At 48.4% G+C, this 16,323-nt stretch overlaps 1 protein-coding gene across 4 annotated transcripts in view; it reads left to right on the forward strand.

The window, feature by feature from the left end:
• The window catches only part of SDK1 (sidekick cell adhesion molecule 1), a 584,684-nt gene that overhangs the window by 552,205 nt on the left and 16,156 nt on the right, over positions 1–16,323 (forward strand). For all 4 annotated transcript variants that reach the window (XM_035130977.2, XM_035130978.2, XM_035130979.2 and 1 more), the window contains 3 exons: positions 829–954; positions 9,093–9,257; positions 12,229–12,366. In XM_035130977.2, coding sequence (XP_034986868.2) covers positions 829–954; positions 9,093–9,257; positions 12,229–12,366 — 429 coding nt within the window. The remainder of the gene's footprint in view (positions 1–828; positions 955–9,092; positions 9,258–12,228; positions 12,367–16,323) is intronic.

Raw genomic sequence — 16,323 nt, forward strand, 5'->3', positions numbered from 1 at the left:
CTTCCTTCCCTCCTTCCCTCTCTCTCTCTCCCACCCACCCCTCCTTCCCTCCCTCCCTTCCTTCTTTCTCTTCCCTCCCTCCCTCCTTCCTTCCCTCTCTCTTCCCCTCTCTTGCCCACCCTAGTTTTGATCCTGGGTACGCCTCTGGTCCAGATGTCTCTATATAAGAAGCCTCAGCCCACAGACTGGTTGGGGGGGGAGAGAGACCCTACTGCACGGGTCATTTCCCCCAAACCACGCCCAACTGAAAATCGGCTTGTGTTACTCGTCCTCACTCTACTGTGGCTTTTGGATTCTCCCCCCCCCCCAAAAAAAAACCTGAATTCCACAACCTGTATAAATTAGGCAAATTTGCATATTTTGCACTAATACTGGGTTATTCTTATTTTTATTATTTTTTGCATATTCTGGCACTGCTACTCACAAAGATGGCAGACCTAAGTAGGGCTCTGAATCCCTGCCAATGAAAATTGGGGGGAAATTAATAAATAAATTCTCCAGCTTTCTGGCTCTTGGCTCCTCAACAGTTATCCTGCGCATAATTTCAATCAAATCTTTGTACAGTAGCTGTAAAGGCTACCGACCGTGAACACAGGGTTGTCCTGTCTGCTCATGGCATGACCCAGCCTGGGTGGTGCAGAGCCTGTTAATGGGAAAGTCGAGAACAGTGTAGCTGCACCAGGTAACTCTCTTCTCGAAAGAGGCATCTGTTTGCCAGAGGCTTCCTGATTTTTCATCTCTCCAAAGTGACTGGACCACATGGTACAAATGGCTGTTCCTTTCACCCTGCCTCATGCTTGGCTCTTTCCATTTCACCCCTACCTATAGGCTCTCCGGGTTCCCCTCAGCACGTGCTGGTTTCCAAAACAGCCTCTGGACTCACTTTGTACTGGACTGAGGGAGTTCCAGGAAGCCGACCCACGACTGGCTACATCATAGAAACCAGACCGTCAGGTAGGCCACAGAAATGGAGAAAGAGAGCATGCAGATCATCTGATCCCTAAAAAACATGGTCTGGGGTGGGGTGGGGTGGGGGCACAGAAGATGGGAGGGGGAAAGTTGGGGAGGGGGGGTCATATCTTTTCACATTTTGACAAGCTCCAAAACATTGATATCTGGATGATTCCTCCTTTCACACTTGACCCCACACGTCCTCTGGGATGAGATTTAGGGCTTACCCACCCTGCTTCTTGTGCCACTGCTTTCCCTCAGAGAAAGCCGCTCTTTAGTCTTCATTCGGAACAACCGGAAATTCAGGTTTTCTCCAGATTGATGTCTGCTCCTATTAGCACCAAAGAGTGAGTTTCCCCGGGAAAAGGAGCAGGGCAAGGGGGAAACCCCTCAGCCCCGTGCTTTTTGGCACATGACAATTGGCAGGGTGGGCAAGCCCTCACTTTGGCTTGCCTCCTGCTAGGAGGACGGCACCTTAGCTGCGACCATTTGGAATAGCTTCTCTCCTGGCTTGGAGCCACGATTCCTTCCTGCTCAGGGCAGATTCTCATGAGTTGCCAGCCCTGACTTGCAGGTCTTTAGGTGACATAACCCAGGAAGAAGGAAGCTCCTGGATGAAAGGTTTCTCATTGGCTACCAGCCTTGGTGACTCTGCTCTGCCTCCACAATGGGAGGCAGCAATGCTTCTGAATGCCAGTCGCTAGAAACCACAGGAGGGGAGAGGGCTTTTGTGCTCAGGTCCTGCTTGTGGGTTTCCCATTGAGGCATCTGGTTGGCCACTGTGAGAACAGGATGCTGGACTAGATGGGCCATTGGCGGATCATTTCAACAAGGTTTGCAAAGGAGCAGGTTCTGCTGGACCAGAGCCCATGGGTGCATGAGGCGAGGTGAGGCAGTTGCCTCAGGCAGCAGATCTGGCCTCCTCTGCTGCCTCTTCTGCGCTTACCTGCCCTCCTTGCTGCCCCCCCCCCCACTTCTCCATGCACAGCTATGGATGGTGGTGGACGGAAATGGAGGAGCAGGAAGAGGAATTTTCTGTTCATCCCAAAGCGACAACATGTCATGGGCTGGGCCTCCCATCATCTGCAAAGTCTTGGCAGCTTCCTCTGGCCCTCCTGGGTCATATCCATTGTTCAACGCTGTATCCATTCTCTGTGCCAGACCTGCTGGTATGTAGTGCATCAGCTCACTTGGAGACAGTTGAGAGAGTCTTTCCAGCGAGGTTCTCAGCTACATTAGCACAGCTTTGTGCAGCCTGGAGCCACTCCACTGCATCTGCAAACAGATGGGGCGGGGTGTGCATAGAGAGAGAGAGAGAGAGAGAAAGCCCCTCACTGGGCCTAACAACTGAGTCTCTTAATTCTGCCCCAGATTATTTTAATCCCGTTCATGGTGCCATAATAAACGAACGAGGCTGTTTGTGTGCTGGGATTCCTATTCTTCCTTTCGGGCGGAATCTGCAGAGAGCGTGAAATGCGATCCAGGCAGAGGGGAGGATAATAATTGGATCTCTGGCTTATTTCACACACACGCTTCGGCTTCATTAAAACGTTCTGCATCTCGCTCAGTTTTGCCCCTCCTGCGCTTTTGTGTAGAGTTTTTTTCTCTCTCTCTCTCTGAGTTCAGAGCTCAGCCGGGGAGAAGAGGCGACGGTTCCCCTCCCTGAGTCATTGCTCTACAACTAACGCTGGAGATTCTGTTGCACCTTTGCTGCATCTTTGCTCCTGGACAGTGACGTGTTGCCCTGAGCGGGAGGCAAATAAATGGTTGACCCAGACCAGCTCTCTTCATGTATAAAACCCCAGGAGGGGGAAGGACCTCTGTGTTTGTGCAACCACAATCAAGGCGTTTTAATAGGCAAATGAAAAGTGTGAGCACTTTGTCAATATTTAAACAAGTTACCATTACCTTAGGGTTCGCATCTCAGCTGTCATCTATTATAGGCCTCATTACCCTATACATTAAATGTTGCATCCTCTCTTTTTTTCCCCTCCTCCCAACTGCTGCTGTATCTCTCAGCCAGGGAATTGAAAATGCACAGTGAAATCCATTGTGGGTGTTACCTCCAGTTGCTTCCACCTGACAGGCATTCAGTGCATTTCTCACTATCAAAGGGGTCCTTTGCCATACTATCTTTTTAATAAAAAAAGCCCTCGAGCTATGCCTATTTGTTTGTTTGAGCTCACCCAACTCCAGAGAGTCTGGCTGGGCAAGCATATTTTAAAAGACCAAAAGCAGACAGATGAAGGTGCTTTAACAAAACCTCAAACTGAGGTCTGATGCCTCCACCAGAAATTTTTCCTGCTACTGATCACCAGCCAGCCAAGTAAGAAAACCTTACAGTTAAGATCAGCAACTGGGGCAGAAGGGGCAGTACAGAAGGGCAGAGCCAAATGCAGCTCCCTGAGAAGTACCAGCTGCTCCTGCACCACATTGCTGGACCTGCTCAAACAGCTAGAAGGTGCAGGATCAGAACAGCAAGCAATTCTTTACTGCCAATATCCAGCGGTGAAAGGTGCCAGTCTCTGGCTGCCAACCCGGAAGTAAGGGAATATCAGAGGATCATAGAACTGTAGAGTTGAAAGGGACTCAAACCCCTGCAATGCAGGGTATTGCTGGTTGTGACAACAGGACCAAGAGGTATCGATCCCTTGTGGAGGTGGCTAAGGAACCCAGCCAGCAGCCTTCCATTACACCCAACGGGTTGAGGACCATGACCTGTTCTGGCTTTTAAAAAATGCCCTGGCTTTGGTGAGGCTCCAGTGAAGTAGCAACCAAGAGTGCCTCTTGGCACAATCCCCCTATTTCATTGCTTCCACTTACTCCATCTTGAATGTGGATGCAAACCAGCAAGAGCCAGTCAAATGCAAAGTCTCTGCCTCATCCCTGTGCCACAACGACCGCCCCCCACCTTCCCTGCCTTGTCCCACCCTCTGGCAGCACATCAACAGTTTGCCAGCCTTCGCTTGGCATCTGGTCTGTGCCACAAACCCAGCCTTATCCTCCTTAAAAACAAATTAACCCCGGTTCTTGTTGGGGCCTTCTGGGGCAGCAGGGGGAGCAACATTTACAGCACAGTGTCTCTGACCCCAAAAAGCAGGGCAGGGAAATCGCTGGTGGTGTGTGTACAAGGGAGGGCTCTCCAGCCACCCCCATCTCCTGCTCCGGCGTGGCAGGCATCTGTTAGTGGCCTGCATGCCATCAGGTCTAGGAGCCTCTGTGGGTTGACTGACAGTTTGCTTCAGCCCAGAGCACCTGACTAATTGTCCGTGAAATCGTGCTCTTGTGTTGGGGCCTCGTCTGTTCTAACACCTGCAGCTCGCGCAGTGCCTGCTGCTCACCCCCTCCGAAGGATTAAAGAAGCACACAGTGCAGGGGTGCTTCTGAGCCATTGGAAAAAGAGTCTGAGAACTACAGAAGAGGGATCAGGCCGGTGGTCCAACTAATCCAGCACCCTCTTTTCGCCATGGCCAAGCAGATGCCTCAGTGTGAAACCCACAAACACTCTCTTCCTTCCTATGGTTTCCAGCAACTGGTACAGTGGTACCTTGACTTACGAAGGCGGTCCGTTCTGTGGCGCTCTTCGTAAGTCAAATCCTTCGGTTGTCGAAGTGTCCGTTTTGCGCATGCACGAAGCACGATTTTGTGCTTCTGCGCATGCACCGCCCCCGCCGCGCTGCTTCTGCACAGGCGCAGATTGCGCGTGCGGCGAAAAGACTTCCGGGTTTGCTGACTTCAGAAGTCAAAACCTTTGGAAGTCAAGGCATTCGGATGTCGAGGTACCACTGTATTCAGAAGCATCGCTGCCATGGAAGCAGAACATATCCATCCTGGCCGATAGCCAGGGGTAGCCTTCTTCCACCCCCAGGAATTTGTCTAATCCTCTTTTAAAGGCATCCAAGCTGGTGGCCATCCTGGGGGGCATGAGTTCTGTCGTCTGTATCCGCATTGCGTGAAAAAGTCACTTTTTTATTCTTCCTGAATCTTCCAAACTCCAGCATCCCTGAATGCCCACAAGTTCTACTGTTAGGGAGGAAAATGCTTCTCCATCCACCCTTCCATGTTGTGCGTCATTTTATAAACTTCTATCATGGAAACTGTAGAGTTGGAAGGGGCCATGAGGCTCATCTAGTCCGACCCCCTGCAATGCAGGAATCTTTTGTCCAACGTGGGGCTCAAACCCATGACCCTGAGATTAAGAGGCTCACGCTCTGCCAATGGAGCTATCCCATACAGGGGACGTTGGCTGGGAATCGAACCTGGGTCAACTGCTTGGAAGGCACCTATGCTCACCACTATGCCACCAACGCTTGTGTCGCTTCTTGCTCACTTTTCTATAAATGAAAAAGTCCCAAATGCTGGAAGCTTTCCTCAGACGGGAGTTGCTTCATCCCCTTGACCCCTTGGTTGCCCTTTTCTGAATTTTTTTCCCAGCTCTATTTTGTCCTTTCTGTAGTGAGGGCAGGTAGGAGTCATTATCACCTTCTCTGGCAATGCCTGCACCTGCTCCAGAATCTGGTAGGAGGTTCAAAGTGTTTTAATAATAATAATAATAATTTATTATTTATACCCCGCCCATCTGGCCGGGTTCCCCCAGCCACTCTGGGCGGCTTCCAACAAAACAGAAATTCTAAAATACAGAAATCCATCAAACATTAAAATACAGAAATCCATCAAACATTAAAAGCTTCCCTAAACAGGGCTGCCTTGAGATGCCTTCTAAAGGTCTGGTAATTGTTGTTCTCTTTGACCTCTAGTGGGAGGGCATTCCACAGGGTGGGTGCCACTACCGAGAAGGCCCTCTGCCTGGTTCCCTGTAACTTGGCTTCTCGTAGTGAGGGAACCGCCAGAAGGCCCTCGGAGCTGGACCTCAGTGTCCGGGCAGAACGATGGGGGTGGAGACGCTCCTTCAGGTATACTGGACCGAGGCCATTTAGGGCTTTAAAGGTCAACACCAACACTTTGAATTGTGCTCGGAAACATACTGGGAGCCAATGTAGGTCTTTCAGGACCGGTGTTATGTGGTCTCGGCGGCCGCAAGATGTGCCTTCCCTCTGATCACTGCCCCCACCCCTTTGTAGGCAACTTGGATGGGGTTAGGAGGCAGCGAGGGATTCACAAGGACAGGATTCTTTCTACCCTGCCCCCACCAGGAAGAGATTCCCCTTTTAGGGTCTTTACATTTCCCCCCTTCTTTTGCAAAAATGTGTGTACAGCCTAAGCAAAGTTAGGGAAAGGACGGGTGTTTCAAAAAGTCCATGGCAAGGTCTCCTCTCATTGCATCTCACAGTACATTACCCAAGAACTGGGGTGGAGCAGCTGGGCTGGGGACTCTGTGTGAGAGGCATAGGAAGCGTCCTTTCTCCCTGCTTAATCATAAACAGCCCTTTATCAGGTTTTTGCATTCCAGGGTTCCCCTATCAAGTTTTGGGAAAGGGGGTGCATTGCTTGCAGGCCACAAGGGATCTCTCTGGAATGCAAATTGCAGCCCAACCTCCAGATCCTATTAACCAAATGGCCCTTTTCCCCCAAATGCATTGTTTTCTGACACTTTTAAGCAAACATTTTGAAGCTTGTTGCAGTGGCTTTTGCTTACAGAAAGCCTTATTGCATTGTGATTAGAGTGTTCCCCTTTAGCCTCAAAAGAAAAGCTGGTGTTTGGGGCATCCATCTGTCTCGAGAGGCAATGGAGTGAAGTCAAACTGCTGCATTAGCAGAACCGAAGTGACCTCACCGTGGTGCAAGCCTGGGCAGTATCTCCATACTGGGCTGCCAGACAACAAGACCCCAGACTGCCCCGCTCTCGGCCTCTCTGATGTGGTCCAAAGGAAAGCAGAGCAACATGCTTGGCACCAGTTTGGCAGCCAGAGCCCAATAACATCTGGAGGGCCTAAGGTTGAAGAAGGCTGAGTAGCTGGGCTAGGAGAGACCCCTCCCCGAGACTTTGGGAAGCAGCTCCCATTCAGATTAGACAACACAGTGGGCTAGAGATGGGCCTGCCAGTATAAGGCAGGCTGGTGATTCAAAGGAGGAAGAGCTGCTATTCTGTATAAAAAGGAGACGGCCCAAAGCACATCCTTGGCATCTCCAGCTGAAGGGAAGCACCATTGTCTGAGGCCCAGGCTACTGAGCTAGAAGGAAGCATCATATGATTGGGGAAGGGCCATAGCTCAGTGGTAGAGCTTGTAGGAGGTCCCCTCTTCAATCCCCAGTAACTCCAGGTAGGGCTTGGAGAGACGTCCTGTCTCAAACCATAGTGGGGATGCTGCCAGTCAGTGAAGACAATGCTGAGCCAGATGGACCAATGGACTGACTCAGCATGAGGCTTCCTGTGGGTATATAGGCTGCCTAAGACAGAACCAAACTCTTACAAGTAGGGAAACCTCAGCAGGATGACACTCTAAATGCTTGTGCACACGACTCATTTAAGTGGTTTTGAGAGAAACCTGCAAGAATAGCAGCTCCAGCTCAAGAGAAAGGCCAGCTGGCAAGCAGAAGTGGTAGATCTTCTCCAGGCAATTGAATTCTACACACACACACACACACACACACACACACACACACACACACACACACCTCCATTATGGACCAAGTGGCTGTTGTAATACCCAGGTAACCATGGCAGAAAGCCCTAGTTTAGCAAAAGCAGGTATTCCCAGTCACTTCACTAATGGGATCCACCAATGGGATCTTGTCTTTATAGAGGGAAGCCACCACCCAGACAGCCCTCAAATTGAAATTCTCAGTATTTACTAACACAGACAGCCCTTTCTATTACACGGATGTTGTGCTGAATGAAATGAAGCTTTTATTTGTTTTTATGTACTGCAAGCTACCTTCTCTGTTGCTGTGCATCTGCCCTCTGACATTAAATAAAAGTCTAGGCTTTCCTTATTACACTGTATAATTATTGTTGTTGTTTTTTGTTTTTGTTTTAAAGGCAATGTCTTATTTCCCCCTGTCTTGCACACAGTTCCTTTATGGACAAAAATCCCACTGTTTAGGCTCTTAGAAACCAGTTTTGTGGGCATTGAATGCCTCTTTTGTATAGTAATTGAAGCAGGTTTGGGAAAGGGCAGCCCAATTGATCAAGGGGACAAAGCAACTCCTCTATGAGGAAAGGTTGCAGCCTTTGAAACTTTTTAGTTGAGAGAAAAGGCAAGTGAGGAGTGATGGGATAGAAGCTTATAAAATTATGCAGGACATGGAGAAAGTGGTAGAGAAAAGTTATTCTCCCTCATAACACTAAAACTTGTGGGCATCCGGTGAAGATTCAAGACAGCAAAAAGAAGGTCCTCCTTCATGCGGCACATAGTTAAACTATGGAACTCTCTGCCACAGGAGGCAGCATTGGCCATCAAAATGGATGGCTTGAAAAGAGGATTGGACAGATTCATGGAGGAGGAGGGGGCTATCAAAGGCTAGTAGGGGTTATGGCTGTGCTTTGCCTCCATAGGCAGTATTGCTTGTGGAATACCAATGACTGGAAGCCATGTGGGAAGTGCTCCTGTGCTTGGATCCTGCTTGTGGGTTTTCCACAGGCGCATGGTTGGCCACTGTGAGAACAGGATGCTGGACTAGATGGGCCATTGAGCTGATCGAACAGGTTCTTCTTCTGTTCTTAGGTTATCTTGAAGCAAGAATTCCATAAACTAGTTATGCTTTCGTCCCATGAAGCTGAATGTTGGAAGTTTCGGGACAGATTTAAAAGGCCTTGTTCACAAAGCACATAGTTGAACTGTAGACCCCACAGGAGGCAGTGATGGCCACCCACTTGGATTAGGCAAATTCATGGAGGAGAGGGCTATTGATGGCTACTAGCTTTCCCCCATCTCCTCCAACCTGACCCTTCTAGCTGGAGGTGCCTAGGAATGAACCTGGAGTCTTGCCAAATGCAAAGGATGGGCTCCACATCATGTGCTGTGTTCTCTCATCACTTAGGAAGACCTGACGCTGGCATATTTCAGTGTGGAGTTGGAAGGCCAGTTGCGCGACTGCACACAATGGGATTTCCTAACCTTGCACATAGGTTATCTTCATGAACTCTGAGAGTGGAGTTCATCGGTGCTCAGCACTCATGCCATGTTTCTGTGAAAGGTCCAGGAATGCTCACCAAACCCCTTTCCTTGCTTCTTTTCTAGACGAAGGGTTGTGGGACCTGTTTGTGAAGGACATTCCCCGCGGCGCTACGTCTTACACAGTCGGCCTGGACAAGCTGAAGCAGGGGGTGAGCTATGAATTCCGGGTGGTGGCTGTGAACGAGTTTGGATATGGAGAACCCAGCGCTCCTTCCACTGCAGTATCAGGTGGGTGAACTGTGCCAGTGCCTCACTGGGGACTGGGGCAAAGACTGGTTGTTGTGGGTGGTCAACAACTAGTGACTCCTCCCATTGTAGGATTTGGTCATGGAATCACAGAACTGCTGAGCTAGCAGGAACCCAAAGGGTCTTATAGTCCAGCCCCCTGCAATGCACTAGTCCACTAGTGACTGTTTGGATTGGAGCACAGCTGGGGTCTTTTTTTAATCTGGAAAGGGGCTCATAAAGGCAGCAGCATAAACTTGCACTCTCACATGTAAACATGCAGCCGTGCCCATTCTGTGTGGCTCTATTTCATGAGCCGACATCCAGAGCCAGGGATCTTTTCAAAGTGTAATGGTGACAGCACCTTGCAATTTAGAGAGCAGGGGTCAATATGGCATTAATGCAAAAGCATTAAAACCCAATTTTCTAAAACAGGACAGGGCAGGATACATGGGAGACATGCACCCAGTTTGTGTTTCCCAGAGGAAAGGCAGGATACAGATGTTATAATTAAACTATTCTTACGCCACAGTCACACCACTTTGAACAGTTGCAATTTTCCACCAAAGTATCCCTGGGAACTGTAGTTTGTTAAGTGTGCTGAGAGGTATTAGGCGACCCCTATTCCCCTCACATAGCTAAAGTTCCAGAGTGATTTAATGATTATGTGTTTTTTATGTTGTACATCACCTTGAGCATGGGGTGAGCAAATAAAATTATGTATGTATGTATGTATTAAGAGACCATTAGTCCCCTCACACAGCTGCAGTTCCCAGAGTGTTTGATTGTGAAACCCCTGGGAACCATGGCACTGGGAAGGAGGGGTCTCCAAACAACTCTCAGCACCCTTAAACTATAGCTCCCGGGGGGAGGGGCATGGCTGTCTAAAGTGATACCATTGTGCTTTAAATGTATGTGGCCTTCCTCCCCTGGCCCAACTTCCCTGCCACTGCTCAGCTGCCCAAGGCCAGACCTGGCCAGCTGCTTTGAACGAAAGAACATGGCTCAGGGTTCAAGTAATGCTGGGCCCACAATATGGTGTGGTAAGATCTGGTTGTCTGTGATGCAACTCCTGGAAAAAAGATTAACAGGGGGCAATAGACGGGTTGCATCTGAACAGTAGGACACAGTGGGGAGGTCAAATTTGGCCTCCAAGCTGGAGATGGCCTACCCAAAGGCTTAGAAAAGAATCCAGAAAAAGATATGGAAATATAGATTTGTGGGAAACGCAACTTCCTACAGGCAGCATCAACTGGTGGCCTCCTGCAGATTAAAAAAAGCCTTACTAGACACAGCATTCAGAGATCTCCCTGTGCTTTCTGAAAGTCTCTCTCTGGCTTCGGGGAGGCATTTTTCAGATCACTTCTGCTGCTTCAGCAAAAGTGGAGAAGAAGAAAAACCTTTTTATTTTTTAAATAATAATAAATGTTTTCATGGTTCAAAAGTTTGGTTCCTGAGGGGGGATTCGGATAGTTCTGCAAGCCTCGCAATACTCTCTTTTTCTTTTCTCTTAAAAAAGAAAAGATAAGAAATTTCTCTTGCCATCATTTTTCTCTGCTCCTGGTGTGAGATGCCCAAACACAGTTGAGCAGAAGTAGAATCGAAAGTGGAAACTAAATGCCCCCATCATGGTAGTTACCTTCACTGCCCCTGCTCTGGCCCTGCATAGCTGAACCCCACCTCCCCCCCCCCCCGAAGGAGAGCTGCTCCTATTTCAGAACCCCGCAAGGGCAGGGGGTGGGGCGGGGACAAAGGCTCCAGCCCATTCAAAGGGACGCTTTATTTATTTACTATTTAATGCATCTATACCCCGCATTTCTCCCAAAGTTGGGATTCAAGGTGGCTTCCAACATTTTAAAATATCATCATGAGATACAAAGTAATACAACATATTGGTTAGAAACTGTAGTTGAAATACACCAAAGCACAATTTAGTACCAGTAGTTTGCCCTGAGAGCAGCCCAGTGGCCAGCTTCACCTGCCCCTTAGTTTATAAGGGTGAGGGAGAAGGTGCCAGCCTGACTTCTCTTGAGAGGGAATCGTGAAGTAGCCACAGAAAAGGCTCTCCCTCTCTCGTGTCACCATCAATGGTGCATCTGATGGGACTGAGAGAAGGTGCTCACCTGAGAATCTCAGCACCCGGTCAGGTTCATATAGGGAGATGCAATCTTTCCAGGCGCAAGTCATACTTTGCAAAGTGCTGCAGCTCCTTCCTCTGGGGTGGCTCTGTTGCCTCCCAGGGACAGGTGCAACTCCTTGCAAGTAAACAACATGTTTATATGATCTCCGCTTGAGCGGAACTATTTAACCATCCACTTCCTTGAGGTGCCCTAATGCCTGCTTCAGATCGGCCACAGAGGAGAATATCATTTTCTGTTGGGAGCGCCAGGAATAAAGGACACAGAGCACTACAGGCTCCTGCCACTCAAGCCGAGTGTGATTAATTAAACCCGTTCTCAGTCTTGCCCGTGGTTTGCATTGCCACAGCGGAGCTCAGCCAGTGCTGCTTGGATGCTGCTCTGGTCCTTGTCAGATTCGCAGCAGATAATCTTTCTGAGTGGCAGGAGAAATAGGAAATGTGGCTGTCCGTGCGCTGCCCATTATTCATGCTTGTTGTCGCCCAAAGCAGAACCTAAGAGATGTGTAAAGTGCCTTTGCAACAGAAACTGGAGCACAGGGAGCGGGAACAAGCAATAATAAAAAGTCATGGCTTCAGATCCTGGTTCATTTTCAAGGGAAACTCTGGCTTCTCCAAAATTGGAAACTTTTGCTATCTGCCTTTGATATGCCTGACCTGAGCCATCGTCACCTTTGGAGAAATCTTGACCTGCAAAATCAATAAGGGAAGGAATGGAAATTCTGGGTGGGATGAGTTAAGCTGGGCAAACGATTAAGATTATTTTGTTCCAAGGTTGATTCCTAAACAGGTTGTTTGTCTCTGCCCCCCTCCCCCCGCCGCTCTCCTTGCTTGCAGCTCATACAGAATCTCCTTTCTATGAGGAATGGTGGTTCCTGCTCGTGATGGCTCTCTGCAGCATCATTCTAATCCTGATGGTGGTGTTTGCCCTGATCCTGCATGGTCAGACCAAGAAATACCAGAACTGCAACACAGGTGAGATGGCCTCTCAGTGATTCAGGGCATCCTGCCCTTCTGCCTATGACTTACCTCAAAAGAATACTATGTAGTAGAAACAGAGACTACAATACAGTTGTACCTTGGTTCTCGAACATCTTGGTACTCGTACATTTTGGCTCCCAAACGCTGCAAACCCAAAAGTGAGTGTTCCAGTTTGCAGGCACTTTTTGGAAGCTGAACGTCCGACACGGCTTCCGATTGAGTGCAGGAAGCTCCTGCAATCAATCGGAAGCTGCGCCTTGGTTTTCGAACATTTTCAGAAGTCAAATGTATTCCATTCGAGAACCAAGGTACGCCTGTATAATGAACATAACAACATAATAAATTATTTCTCCCTGTAGAAAGCTGCAGGGAGACAATGCACAGCACCCTCACCCGGATAATGGATACAAATTTGGAATCAGTTTCCCGTGGATAGAAAGCTAGCGCATCAGAGAGAAAGGTTCTCACTCAGCCCTTTGCCATGCTGATTTGCTAGTGCCAGAGAATTTTTAAAACAAGAGAGCTTCAAAAGATGAAATTTTCCCCCACCTGCTGCCTGAAACGGTGTTGTCCATTTTGCTAGCACACGTTATCCTATGTGTAGGAGACCCTTCCTAACCTGGGTGCTTTCCAAAAAGAACCAGGGGCACCAACATTTCAAAATGCATAGAGAAAACAAGGGGAGGGTCTTGCCCTGACAATGGCTAAAACTTAAAGTGATTCTGAACAACGCCGCTGCGATCTCTGCTCTTTCCAAAAATCTCTGCTCTTACTGAAATGTGCTGTCACGTGAGTGCATGTGGAATTTGTCATGTGATAAAATGGTAATGTCTGTTTGCATCACCATATATATGCCTGACCATTCTGGGCATTCAATGGAAGAGTATGTTTGTGCCTGGGTTGTCCTGTCTGCGAGGCTCACTGTTGCCCAGCTGCTGCGGGATTGCATGTCTCTTGGTAACTTTTGTTCCCCATCGTGAATTCCTTACCCTTTGGGCTTTTAAAGCACCCTTTGCAATGCCAGCGAAAGTCACCTCTTCTTGTCTCCCTCCTCCTCTCTGGAAACCTGGCCTCTTGGCCTTTTGCAAGGGGTGCTTAAATATGCATTGCTCAGCCCCTGAATCCTGCATCAGGAACTTCTCAAATCAATTTCCCTCCCGTTTTCCTCCTGAAATGTCCAAGTCTTTCCAGCTGCTGCTCCAGTTGTGTGTGATGCTTCAGTAACCTGCATGGACCTGTGAAATATGCATTAATTTTAAGAGCCAGGGGTTTCCTGGAACATCTAGCATGCAGCTGAAGGAAGTCACTGTGGGCTCTGTGATGCTGCACAGCTAATAAAAGATTTGGGGTAAGGCAATGGGAAGAGGGAGTGTTAGGGACTGGCTAAGGAAAGCCATCTTTTCTTTTCCGGAGACTCAGCAATTCAATGCTCAAAGAAAGGATTTATATATCCCCCACCTTCCCCCAGTATAAATTCACTTCTAACAAGTGTTAGTAAATCAGGTTTTATTCTCCTGGGATTTGAAATGTATGAATGCCATGGCATTTTACTGAGCTAATGCTATTACAGGCTCCTATGCACAGTGCATAGACAAATCTCTCATCTCCTTCCTTGTGCTCTCCATCTGGAGGATGCACATGAAAAGGCAGCTCCGTCCTCCACCTTTCTGCCAAGCCTTAATGCAGCATCGCAGCTGAAGTCTGGGATCAAATAGCTGCCTGTTGTAGCAGAGGAGATTTATGGCTGGCCTAGGGGTGGGGTGGGAGGAGAGCATGCTCATTAAAGGCAGCAAGGCCTTTGAGTTGCAGGGCACACAACGGATGCTCTATATTGGAGAATCGCGTTGCTGGTGTGCTCAGAGATTGCTATATGTGCTCAGAGGGTCATCGGGCTGGGGAGATCTAGGTTCCTATCCCCACGGCTATGGAGGTCACTGGGCCAGTCGCTATCTCTCAACCTAACCTATCTCCCAGGGCAGTTGTGAGGATAAAGGGAGGGCCAGGAATGCCCTTCGAGTTCCCTCCATGAAGCTGAAATGTATCAATAACAAGTACGTAAATAAATGCAAAGCTAACCCGCCTGCCTTAATGCAGGATGCCCAAGCAACAGGTGACCCTAAGTCAAAGGCAAGTCACCCGCCATGTATGATGGTCAGCCCAGGGCTAAATAAACCTCCTGTTTTTGCTGCCTGCCCTGGTCTGCAAAATGAGAATGGAGTGGATGGGTTGTTGAGCCCCTGGAAGGTGGACTATGCTCATCTAGATGGGTTGCCAGTTGTACAGAAATGCCCTTGGTTTGGGCAAGACAAGCACTGAATTCTGTTCTGGATCCTGCATTTTAAAGCCTGAGCAAATTGCACGTTGGGTGTAAGATATGTTGTGTGATACACTGAGTAACCCCCCCCCCCCAAGCAACCACCCTTACAGAATGACAACAAAGACCACTTGCTTTTGTCAGGGTGTCAGACTTCCATTTGGTAAATCCAGAATATATTTCCTCATGCTTCTTCTCTATATTCTGGCACTCTTCTTTAAGAGCTAGATTTCTGGAAATGCTATCCTGTCCCTATAGCTCATGATGTGGCCTCTTCTATGAAGATAGTGGAGCAAGGATTCTGTTCTCAGTGAGCGCTCTGTGCAGCACTAGAAGCTGGAATATGTCTAGCTCACAACTCGCAGGGATGCAACTGTGCAAACCAATACACCCTTCCTTGGTGCAAGTAAATTTCTTCGAGCAAACAGGCATAGAGCTGTGCTGTTGTCCTGGGTGAGCTTACCTTTGCCCCACACTTTTTGCTGAATTGGAGCAAATGGCAATCAGACTTGTTCCAATTCAGCAGTTAAACATAGCCTTTCCTGGGGAAAGTGCCAGGACAAATAAAACTAAACAAAAACAAAAACACTTGAGCACAGACCTGGAAAGCCAGGACCTGTGCTTAGAAATGTGGGTGTGGATAAGCCCTTAACCAGGAAAAGAGGCAGAATGAGGTGTAGAATCAAACTAGGTGGTACTGCGGACAGTAGCACTTCAGACCAAAGATGGTGAATACCTTTTAAAATGATCCCTGCAAATAAACAAAACATGAGCACACTAGGGAGAAAAGTTACAGCCCAGCCCATTCCCTCCTGTGTTAGTTTTCTACCTACAGGGAGTTTATGCAAAGGAATATTCAGGAATGCAGCCCTGCATTCTGAGGGGGCGTTAATCCCTTCTGCCACCTCAGGGTGCTGTTAAGTCTTTCCCATCTCCTTCTGTTGCATGCAGGCCAGACCTTGGTGCTACTGAGCTGAGTCAAAGGTGTTTCTCAGTAAACATTGGCAGGAGCAGGCTGCAGAGCTGTAATCCTGAACATACTTCCTCGGGAATAAATACCACTGAAATCAATGGAGCTTTACTTTCAAGATAACTTGAATGAGTTTCGGGGGCTGTGTAACTTGAAAGCCTCTCTTGTGTTCTCAGGGTACACAGGTGAGATGAGCTGTTAAGGCTGAGAGCACTTAATCTGGCTGTTTGCTTTAAATTTTGCTCCAGGCATCTATGCCTGATGGTGAAGCCTGTATGTGATTACAAATCTTGCTTACCATCAGACCCCCAGAACCCCCTTCAGGGGAAATAAAACACTTACAAAAGGAGGAATTGCAAACTACTGGCGTTGTCCTAATAAAATGTGACATTGTAGGTCAGGAATAGCCAACCTTTTTGGACTAGTGAATTTTGGGAGCATTCTGGGGGTCCCGGTCACAAAATGCCTAAATTAGAAAATAATAATGCAAAATTAGAAAGACAACCTTATGTTTGTTGTGAGATGTCAACCATGTCCTGCCAGTCCTGGTTATGGAAATATCACACAGAGAGTGATGCACAGATGTTGCTGTCAACAACAGGGAGCAATCCTCGGTACCAGGGAAAACGTAGCCCCACCTCTCAGATTTCACAGAAATTGCCCAACT

This window comes from Zootoca vivipara, chromosome 14 (genome assembly GCF_963506605.1).
Source record: "Zootoca vivipara chromosome 14, rZooViv1.1, whole genome shotgun sequence".
NCBI lineage: Eukaryota > Metazoa > Chordata > Lepidosauria > Squamata > Lacertidae > Zootoca > Zootoca vivipara.